This window comes from Taudactylus pleione, unplaced genomic scaffold (genome assembly GCF_031769625.1).
Source record: "Taudactylus pleione unplaced genomic scaffold, aTauple2 ptg000728l, whole genome shotgun sequence".
Lineage (NCBI taxonomy): Eukaryota > Metazoa > Chordata > Amphibia > Anura > Myobatrachidae > Taudactylus > Taudactylus pleione.
Window position 1 is genome coordinate 686,220 of NW_028285130.1, and position 12,329 is coordinate 698,548.

Sequence of the window (12,329 nt, forward strand, 5' to 3'; positions counted from 1 at the left end):
AATAGGATAACCCCTTTGAGTTGTAAAAAGTGAAATGAGTAACTACCAGCAGGGAAATACTCACTACTAATTGCAATGTTGAAAATCTTGTTTAAACTTAAAAAAGTGATTTTCTGCTGCCTCGCCATTGTTTATACACACTGAAAAACTGACATACTCTCAAATATTCAAGTACCAACACATTTTTCTCATTTCTGAGTATTTATTATTTTTAACAAATACATTAAAAAGAAAAAAAAAACTATATTATGTGATATAAATAGTTTATTTACATTACAGAAAAACGTCAAGACAATGTATACTATTTCAAATATATCCATACATATTCAAATATATCTGTAGTACATGTTTTCATTGGTGTAGATTACCACAAATGCAAGGCAACATGTGTAGGTCTTTTGTCCTTATCTTGACTAATATTAATCTAGTCCAAGGTCTCTTCTGGTAGTTTTGCCATTGTGGAAACATGCGCGCTTTAGATTAACCTTGTCGATGCTCTTGTTGTGTTATCTGAACTGTAGTGGCCTGTGTTTTGCTTTTGCCTGTGGATCCTGTTGCTTCTTGGACATTTTCTGTAAGGAAAACATATCAGTAAATACTTGGTGTCCAGGGATAAAAATACGACAACTAGATTTTTGTTACTTCCCTAGCTTATTTTGTTTTCTTCTTTTAAAAAAGAATGATTATAAACTGTAAAACAATATTTAGAAAAATCTTACAAGTTGCTTTCTTTACTGCTATACATTAAAATTAGAGATGTGCACAGACCCCCGTATTTTGGTTCTAAATCATTGTTGTGTTTTGCTTTTGTTTTGGCATAGCCACCCTCAAGTGTTTTGGTTTCAGTTTTGCTTCTGGTTTTGGATCTGGATTTCTTTAAAAAATGAGTACCAGCTAAAATAATGTAACTTGGACCTGTTTTTTGTTCCTATAGTATTATAAACATCAAACATATTCATTTCCTGTCAATTTTGGACACCTCACAGCTCACAATATTGTTTTCACCAATATTGGCCAAAGGCTGCAGCAAGCTGACTGGCTAAACTAAGTGACAGAGCAGTGGCACAAACACATTATAATTTAAAGAATATAGCACATCTATGAAAAACAATTGTAAGTAAGTGGAGCTCACTTCAAGTTCACTTCTTACAAACTTCTTCATACACAAGAGCCTGTTTGCACTAAATTGCGGGTGATTCCTGCAGTCTCTTACATGCTTCCCACCCACTCCATCTACCTACAACTTTCCCTAATGGTGACAAGTATGTACATCTGCAGCATGAACTACAGCCCACACCCTTTCCATACACTATTTTGTGTGAAATGGCACCTGAAATCACAAAGGAGGGACTTTCATGCAATCCAAAACACGCAAGATGCATTTTTGAGATCCAAGTTCTGAACTTGGTGAGAAGACCTGAGTTGGTACTCGGTGCTACTTGGAACACCCCAAAGTGATCCGAGCCACGACTCAGTTTGATTCAGAACCCCACAGTTCAGGTGTGTTTGATTTCCAGCAAAACCGAACCGCTCATATCTAATTAAAATCACATGGAGTCAAAAAAATATAAATGAAGCATTAAAACATTTTTTGAATGCTGATTTTTCTCCAACCATGTTGTGCTACCATATTAACGCAATACATTGGGTGCAGTTAATGTGGCACAATCGGCTATGCACACCTTTCTAGATATGTCAGATATAATAAATGGTGGAACATCCACTGTAATAATTAAAATATATTTCAATATTTTTCCTGGCCCAAATTTGCCTTTGGGGCCTAATAAAAAGGTTAGAAGATGGACATCTATCAGGCACAAACTTTCCACTGTAAATAAAACACAATAGGAGCAGCATACAAAAAGGATACTACTTAAGCCTCAAAAACTAATGAAACATGTAAATAATTACCTTTCTGCCTGATCAAATCACTACATAGATAGAAGAGATGATTTAATGGCTTAGATAAAACCAGGTATAAAGATACAAATTATATTTAGAAATAGTTTTTATCTCATTAGATATTAATCTGTACATTATATAAAAATCACTCCTATAGTGTAGAACTTCTGAACATACTCTATACATTACAACTTGTAAGCTCCGTTAGTGTTAAGTGGACTTAAAGGAGGCATAAAACCCTACACTGCAAAAAGATAAGAAAGAAAGAAATTGAGCCCATACAGTCTTTTTTTATCATGTCCTAGGCCCATACCTGGTTCCCCAAAGGCAAACTAATTACATATAAAAATATACTGCTGTATTTAAAGCAAATACCTGCTGGTGCTTAACATTTATTACATGCAAGGTAACAAACCTGCTGCTCTCAATTAATTATTTAGAGACATATTCAGCTTAAATGGAATACAATAAGTTAGGGCTAGTTATCATTATTATGATTGCGAGACTTATTTGTGCACATATGATCATAAATGTAAACAATAAATACTAATGAGACATACAAAGACACTCTAAATAGGAAAGGAAACAAATCATATAAAATGTAGCATATTTATTACAAAACTGAGTTTTATGGTTTTTTTTCCATTACTTTATGTTGTAGAAAATATGTTAATACTCTTGTAATGGCAATTTGATAAATATTTGTGCTAAAACAAGTCTTAAATGATTTACAGGCACATTACTGCATATATCCATGTACTTCGAAACCAAAAGTGCAGGCAGGCCAACCATTGTAAAATATTAATGCTTTTCTGGAGGTTTATATACAATAATCCATACACTTTATTTCCTTTCTAATCCATTATACGGTGTTCAATCAAGCGAGCTTCATCAATGTTCACTGCTGAGTAGCTACAAACCTGTGATGACAGGGAACATTTTCTAAGTAATATACCTTTCTATTGTTTCTAGTTGAATGAATTTTATACTTCACTTGACAAACTCCCCCACTGCACTGGAAAGCTTTGTAATGTCTCTTTCATTTGCTATAGGCAGATTCCAACTTGCAACTTATCCCCAGTGGCATTTTAGTGACATACAATTCTTCTCTGTCTTAAATTTGCCAAAAGTAGACTACAAATCAGCTGCAGAGGGAAGCCATGTAGGCACTCAGTTGTCTAGAGTAATAACATTAGCGCAGGTTATTATTTTTGGCACTTAAATTTACAAAATAATCAATGCACCACTTGTCAATCTGGTGCCCACCATCCATCAGTATGCAGATATATTGCTGTTCTAAGTAAAGGTCTCTTCTGAGTAAATTTATATTCAAGTATAGAAGAAAAAAAATACCATAGTTATTATTACATATTTTTAATATCATCTCCCTGTTGATGTCTGTGATGAACATATGACCTGGCACTTAAACAAGCACACAGTATTATCCAAAGTATTACAGATGAAATAGAAGTCGTGACAGCTCTGAATTATGATGGTAACTGGTTGTGAACCTGTTGGTTAATGTTTACATGCCTTCATTGATGCTTCTGAAATCACACAAGGTTCAACTGAACTATGGAGACACCCTTCCTTGCCCTAGCCTGTCCTTCACTTAACTACACTGGTCTGGACCTAACAGAAGTTAAATAAGTTGATATTTCAGCTAGCAGTAAATTCAGTCTACATAGGATCCAATACTGTTGAAATGCAGTTACAATACTTTATTGTAAAAATATGCACCTTATCAGATTGAAATAAGCCTGGGAACACCATTATTATCTGTTCATGTCATAGATCTTAGTTTGTTAAAGGAGGAGACACAACTCTTTTTCTTATATAGAACATAGCACTAAGGACCTGATTCAGTACGGATCGCTATTGCGATCGCAACTGCGATTATGCGCACAGTCTCACTGCGAAAATATGTTAATGATTGCAATTGCTATGCTGTCACAACCAAACATAAGGACGCACACTTTACCTTACACACATCTGTAATACTTAGCAAGACTGAGAAACCATAAGCAACATTGAGTACAATCAGAGCCTCATGCACACTTGCACAAGGTCTGACCTTACTCAGGAATTGCTAATCTCATCGCACGCAGTGAAAGCACAAGCTGTGTATGGCATTGCAGTGGCTAATTTATGCATGTACCAGTAACAGCGTTCAAACACACTGGCACGCCCGCATTTCTAGAGAGAAGGGGGCCTGTGCGCAGTCTCCATCATGGGCCCCCTCCTCTCTGTCAGGCGGCCGGCAGCGCACTGAGCGGTGCGCGGCTGGTGCCGCACTAATAGACTCTGGGCACTATAGTGTGCGCAGAGTCTATAGCGCATGTGCAGATCACCGGGAAAATGTCTGCAGCAGCCATTTTTCCTGTACTGCACATGCACAAATGATGGCAAAAATGGTTGCAGTGGCCATTTTCCAGCCGTTTTTACAGCGTAAAAACCGGCGCTGATGTGGGACTGCAGAGAAGTAAGTATAATATGAGTGCAGGGTGTGCGGTGCGGGCCCCCCTGGACCCAGGGGCCCATGTGCACCGCACACCCTGCACCCATTATAAATATGTCCCTGATGCCCGTGTTTCGCTGACCACCACCCCCAAATGGTCACTTCCTGTCAATCACTCTGCGATGGATCTGCATGCGCAGAACGCAATAATCGGCAGACTGCTTGTCATCGCAGTTGCGATCGCTACTGAATCTGCCCTAAGTTTCAATACTTAATAAAAACGGTTTTGTTTTTGTCTGCAATATTTGACTGCCAGGCGTTTACTGCCAGGATGCAATGATGGTGACACTGCATACAACCTACTTTTGCAAACAGTGGCTTGGCAGCGCTGAGCAGTGACCCAGATCGCTAAACCTCCACAAATAGTAATTCTGGATTTTTCCAAATGATATTATTTAGGTAAATGCAAATTCTGTTATAATGCATTTTAACCTCTTCAAGACTATTTCCAATTTTCTTCAATAGACTTAATGACAGACTAGTAATCTAATACATAGAACAATGTTTGCCTCAAAAATACAGCTTTGAATCAAATATCTTTAGTTCTAGTACAGTCTGGAAATCTTGGCATACAGTACCTACAGATGTGTCCTGCTACAACTTTGCTGCCGGGAGTGGATACGTGCACTGCGTTCGCACCCATGCCTCCATAGGATTGCATAGTGCGATTGCAGTGCGTACCATGGCAAATGCTGCTGCAGGTAAACGCATGGTGCAATGCGTGTGCACGTTTGTAGCGCAATCAGCAAAAATGTAGCAGGACACATCTGTACCTATGGACTTTGGTAATAGTCCTTTTACATAAGGCATCTTGTGTGTTAGGTTTAGTGGTCTTAAAATGGAACAGTCTGTTGACTGAAAGATGGTACCTTGATCAATCTCTTCAAAGTCAGTTAAGAGAACTGTGACAATACATTGTGAACATTTTTCCAAGACATTATAGTAAGCTATTTATAAAACCTAGCATTATTAAAACCTAGCATTAGTGTTTTAAATGCCTTATTTGTAGTGATCAAATGGAGTGGAATGGCGTTATTATCAGGACCATTGACCCACTGCTCACTTTTAAAAATTGTGCTCTATTACAGTTACATGTAAATCAAATGCATTATTGTTTATAGATTACTGTTATGTATACCAGTAATGAGAAACTTAATATAATTCAATGACCTTGTCAAACCGGCTTGCCTCTCACTTGCTTAAAAATTTTACCATATGGTACTCAGCACTGCCAATTGCTGCAAAATAGCCCCACAAGCCTTCATATTCCACATGTGCTCCAAAACTCATCAACATGCCACCAGACCACTCTACATGCCCCCTCACTTGCCACTCACAACTCACATGTTACTCAGACCTTGTCACATGCCACTCACACCTTGCACACTTCCGCCACATTCAACTCCCATCATCCCTACATGCCACTACTCACTAGCTAATAAATTAAAAATACTCCTTCCTTCTCCCAGTCAGACATGTTACATGTGTCGTGTGGAGGAGGTCACATGATATGGAAACATGACCTCCCTGTGTCATGCAGAGGAGGCCACATGCTGTGGAAACAAGCTCCTCTTATTACATTGAATTCTCTGCTTTATGGGAATAAATCAGATCAGCAAAATAGATCGGGGGGGGGATAAAGTCTTGCTGGGCTGTAGATATGTGGATGTATTATACATTGTCCCATATTTTTCCTCTGTCCAATTAAAGTTGGGGCCTTCAAAAATGTATTCATACACAAATACAAAACATTATGAATCACTTAGTAATTTGCAATACTTCATATTTGTTTTCAGAAGATGCATAATATCATCTTGTTTCTTTGTTGAAAAATACAAATACAGTTCCAGCGGTTCCCTGCATGGTAAATATGTTTCACTAGTCCCTGCCATTGAAATGGGAATCTGGTCATTTTATTTTCAACACTAACAAGCTATCTCAAAATCTGCCACATAGTGCCTAAAGGTTTGACAGCCCTTGCAATAAAAAAAACTGAGATAATTGAAGCAGCTGATGGCATCTTAATGGTGCTCCTGAATAAAACAGTTTACTCAGTAAATGAAGTAGTATCTGTTGAATAGATGTGCCCTCGTTTCATTGCCTGTCATACAATATAAGCATTTCCAGCATGATTCATACAGAATGTCATCCATCAAGGTAAATAAAGCACAGTTTACTGTGATGTACTATTCAGACACTTTATCCTAGAACTTATTCCTCTACAAATTAAACTGTCAAATCAGTTGAATGAAGAGTTAAAATTGCTTTGGTCCTAGGGATGAATGTATACATTTTAGTATGGAATCTGCACCTTATCTAGATTGGATGTGCTCAGCATAGGTTACTCCCCATAATGTTTCATTCATTATTCTGTGTTACTCCCTATATCTTTTTTTATCGTTAGTGTGCATTCATGTCATTGACTGACACAGTGCTTATCGTCTTGAAGATTTCAGTTACAGCTAAGAACTAAATCAATATGTCATTAAAGAAGATTATTTAAGATTTTACTACACACTTCTTTTTTAATACATAAACTTAAGCATTGTCTTGCAAGAACCTATAGCCCAGTTTAACTGCTATGTACTTGTAAACAGTATGTGTATTATGATGTTTAACTGAGGAATATAACACTGTCTGACTAAACAAAACAGTTAAAATGTTTCAAGCTAATAGAAAGAGCCTCAACGGATTTGTGCTCATAACTGTCATTTTATTAAGCATTATCTCATGTGTAAAGTGTCTCACTGCAATACCTGAGGTTGTGGATGGCAGAGTGATGTGTGTATTAAATATAAAGGGGTGGGCTAGGGGACTAAATTAAATGTATTATTGATAAGATGCTCATATCCCCTGTCCCTTGGGCTAAGGGGCAGCTGAGAAAAAACTAATGTGTTAGCAGAAAGAAAGTATGGAAATTAAGAGAGGGACTGTGCTGGTGGGGTCCGGTTCATCAGACCATCGCCCCCTGGTATTTGTCAGAACTGCCAGATGTCTAGTCCATTCATGACAGATACCTCCAGATACCCACATGCCACAAATTCCCCCACATGCAATCAGAGCCCCCTAACCATCATATTCCACGTGTACTCCACCACTACACCACATCCCAGTCAAACCTCCTCCACAAGGTAATCTACTAAAGAAAACACACTGTGTTGGAGCACTGCATGACTTATTTGTATTGCGCAGAAGAGGTCATGTGATGCGGAATATTTTACTCTTATACAGTACATCTGCTTTATGACAATTCAATGCAGGAGCGTAGAGCTGGCTGTTGCCCAAGATTGACTTAAGCCCAGTATGCACAACACTGTTTAAGTACTAAAGCATGTTAGCTGAATGTAGTTACAATGCAGTTCTTTCCATGGAAAGTTGATATATTTTTTTAAAAAATATTCATTTAAAAAGCCTATAAACATTAAAAATATAGGGCCTGATTCAGACCCACTCGCAAGCGGCTGTCCGCTCGCAAGTGGGTCGATGTTGTGCACTGCGCATGCGCACGACGGCGGGAGCTCGGTCGTGCGCATGCGCCATATGCGACGAGCGAAGGACTTTCCTTCGCTCGTTGTGTCTGATCAAAGGGGGAGTGCTGTCGATGTTGATTGACAGCACGCCCCCTTTGGTGGGCGTGCCAGGGTCGTGCCTCCCTGACGGGGGTGTTCCCAAGGGAACGCCTACTGTCAGAAGCCGGCCCACTGACATCACTAGTGATGTCAGTGGGAGTGATTTTGGCTCTGATAGAGCCAAAATCACTCCGGGCCTTGCGGTTGAAAAACTCAACCGCAGGCTCCGGCTCGCAGTGGCGATGGTCGCGATGGTCAAGACCATTGCGGCAATCAAACTGCACACTCGTATAGGCTGTGGGTGGTGACCCACAGCTATACGAGCGTCCAGGAGGACGCTCCATAATTATGGAGGGCGGCCCTCATTCAGAGCGTGCGCTCTGCTCAGAGCATACGGCTCTGAATGAGGGCCATAGTCAGAAAGTATATGCAAAAGAGAAAATAAGAGTAATTGTATTGTGAATCAATATATCAAAGAAGAAAATTTCCAGACAAAATTTCTATCACAAGGGACATTTCCTGGAAGGCAATTGGCAACTCTGCATACACAACTATTACACCTAGCAGATTAACTACTAGGTTGCAGCTGCTAAGGGATCATGCAGTGGAGTCAGGTCTTCAAGACCACTTAAATGTTAAGCCCTATATAGCTTCCCTCTGTACTTCTCTGGAGTCCTGCTCCCCTCTGCGGTGAGCTTTATAACCACCAATACCACAAGGGATTTAAACTGAGCCGGCATTTTGGGTCTTCCTCTCTGACAAGAAATGCAAAGTGGCAGAGGAAGTGGCCTGTCATTAATGTAAGGAAAGGAAAGGGTCCACAAAGTTCTAATTTCATCCCTGATTACAAAAAATAATGCAAAAAGCAAAACTCACACAGGAGTAAAGTATAATTACGAATAGTAGATGAATTGAAAATGTATCCATTTCTCTTATTACTGACTTACAAATTAGAAGTATCTGATGTCTCGTAATACATATTAAATGAACAAGCACAGACTGGATACATACTATATAGATGGTGACATTTACTGTATTAGCAGCAAAATAAAAGTACAGACAAGGGCAGATCATGGTGTTCTATACACAATGCGGGGATAAAGATACATTACTGCATTAATGAAATACATGGTGGAGTAGAGTCTGATCATATGTGGAGGTGCTCTCAATTTAGCAGTTCGCAGAGGTTATTTAGCAACCCCAAAAATACAAGATTTAAACCTATCACGAAGGTGCAGGTAATTGGACCTTAGAGGCTTATGTAAGTCGGTCACCTTTTATCAGACTAGGTGTGTGGTATAGAGGATGTGCAGATATATTTTTTAAAACAAACAGAAATATTAAATTCAAATAAAACAACTAGAGAAAAAAAACAGTTGGCGCTCATGTACACAACGAGAAAAGCAGATTGAGTGTGTTGAGATTGATTAAGCAGCTGTTCCAAGGGAATTCTGTAATTCCCAAATACAAGAATAGCAGCATAATTGGAGTAGGAACTGCGCTATATCAATCACAACTCAAATGGATTAAATGATTTATTGAATCTCTATAGTGTAATCACAAATACCAATATTACATTGCATAAAAAATAAAACCATTGAAGGTATATTAAAAATCAACAAATAACTTGTATGAACATGTCAGTAATATATAGGATAAAAATAATAAATAACAGATCCCAATAATGATTGAATCAATCCAAAGGTAATGATCCTCCAAAAATAGTAAAGATTAAATTCCAGATCTATTGCAGGGAAAAAGCAGTATCAGATTGATACAATGTATGTGGGAAAGAACCCAGTCTTTCAAAGATGTGTAACAATGTCTCCAAAAATGGAAAAAGTCACAAATGATCCATAAGGGTGGTAGCCACAATTGTAGTGGGTAACGGGCTGCTAATGATTGCAGAGTGTGAATTTAAATAGCTGAAGCAATGGAGAAGTAACCAGCATGTGTACTCGAAACTGAGCTGTGAACTTTTAAAGTGGCCATGATGTATAATTAGTGGAAAGCTTACCACTACAGCTTGTATGAATGGATTGCTGAAGCTGTGCCAGGATCCCCGGTGTTAAATCACTGGTCCGTGCTGTATGCTGTAAGCTCCATCTACCGAGCTCGATGAGACCGACGTCGCTACCCAGCCAAGTGCGGTGCACGTTAGCCGCACAGAGCAGTGGGGTATTGTGGCTCCTGCTGTGACTGTAAGAAGCTGAGCCACATGCAAGTTAGCTCCCAGGTCCACCGTGTGATGTGTAGCGTGAACCCATAGTGGTATGATTGTAGAAATGGATGTTGTTAGAGATCAGACAGGTTTCCTGGATAGGTCCCTGTAGTCTTTAGATTAATGGATGTTCCGACTGGAGGAACAAGCAGTCTCTTAACGCGTTTCTTTACTCTAGGTAATTGCATCAAGTTGTTTGTTGATTTTTAATATACCTTCAATGCTTTTATTTTTTATGCAATGTAATATTGGTATTTGTGATTACACTATAGAGATTAAATAAATCATCTAATCCATTTGAGTTGGGATTGATATAGCACAGTTCCTACTTGCAGAAATATTAAATTGTGTTTTTTGATACAAAGACTGGTTTTCCCTTTATTGTCACAAAAATAGAATATGCTAAATTAATAAAGATGTTCATACAAATGGTACAGTAGTCAACATCTAGGGGTAGTGCAGGTTTTAAGGTAGTGGAGAAGTTGCCCATAGCAACCAATCAGGTTCCACTTAACATTTATCTAGCATTTTCTAGAAGATAATAGCTAGAATCTAATTGGTTGCTATGGGCATCATCTCTACTTCTAAAAACCCGCACTTTAGTAAATATACCCCCTAAAGCCGTCAAAGTTATCATTACATGATGGGCCTACATAAGTGGAATATGCTGTGCACTGCAAACCAGGCATGCATGAGGATATACAGTGCTGTAAAGTTATAGGGTAGTGTGGTCATTCAAAAACATTTCATTTGTATTTCATTTTAACAAAATTGTGCATTCATATGCTATACTAAGCCATATTCTGATTAATCATATAATGTAATAAGCTGAACCAATCCATGTCGTTCTTATTTTCCCTCTTAGAATGAATACTGGGAAAGCTTCTTCTTGGTTAAACAGTTTTATAGCAATTTTGTTCCTACCCATAGAAGAAAACTAATAAAAGACATTTATAGTATAATATAATGAAGGTTAAACCCATAAAGCATGGGTAAACGCATGGCATTTAAAAGCTTTCACATTAAAAATATTTATGCAGCCCTTTTTTCATCTAGTCACATTAGTTGCAAAAGTAGAGTACTCAGATAAGGCTGCAATGCCACCTACTTGTTCAATACATATTGTAGTAATGCAACCAAATCGTGATCTGGTGGAAATGTTTTTCATTTTCAAAAAAAGCTGTATTTTAAATAGCAGCTGTAACTTAAAATACATATATACAGGTTGGGTCTCCCATATCCAAAATGCTTGGGACTAGGGGTCTTTTGGATAATGGAATATTCCGTATTTTGGAATATTTGCACACTATACTGAAATACACACAGAATGCAATTATGTATTACATACACCTTATACACACAGCCAGCAGATAATTTTATACTATATTTTCAATAATTTTGTGGCTCAAACAAAGTTTGTGTACAGAAATAAAATTCATTTATGTTTCATATACACCTTATACACACAGCCTATCTCAGACTTGGCAAAAAAAAATCCCTATTTCTGTTTATTACGTATTTTGGAATATTTGGATATGGGAGACTCAACCTGTGTATATATATATATATATATATATATATATATTACAGATTTATATACAGTATATATATATATACTGTATATAAATCCATAGCAAATATATATATATTTTTATACAGTATAATCCCCAAATTCCGGCACTCAGTAATAAATAGTGTTTACTTCACCCCACTGCCAACATGAACACGTCCTGTCCAGACCCGCTGCAACTAGAAATAGTAACAAATGCAGCACTCAGAGGCTTCAATGATATTCAAGACAAATTTACTTCCTGTGGTCAAAGTTTCAATAACATAGCATTTTCATCCTCTTGATGACGAAATGCGTTGGGCGTTCCTATCTCTTGCCACATTAACTATTTTACTTCTTTAACTCAGATAAGCATAAAAAACTTTTTTAAATATTTATTTCCAATTTAAAGTTTTTTTTGAAACTGTAGTGATTCCAGTATTGCTGTACTTTTGTCCATGTGATCCTTGGTGGAGCTGAAAAATATTTAATAAAATTTTCCACACAGGCAACTTCATGTCCAAAAATTAGACTGAGCATGCAACTTCCTAGCATGTGGTCATTTGCAGA

General features: G+C 37.9%; 1 protein-coding gene across 1 annotated transcript in view; it reads right to left on the reverse strand.

Moving 5' to 3' along the window:
* Positions 1–274: 274 nt before the first annotated feature.
* Positions 275–12,329, reverse strand: part of TMEFF2 (transmembrane protein with EGF like and two follistatin like domains 2) — a 668,344-nt gene continuing 656,289 nt past the window's right edge. Inside the window, exon 10 of the mRNA XM_088456946.1 lies at positions 275–572. Within this exon, the coding sequence (XP_088313072.1) occupies positions 476–572 (97 nt within the window). The 3' untranslated portion in view covers positions 275–475. The remainder of the gene's footprint in view (positions 573–12,329) is intronic.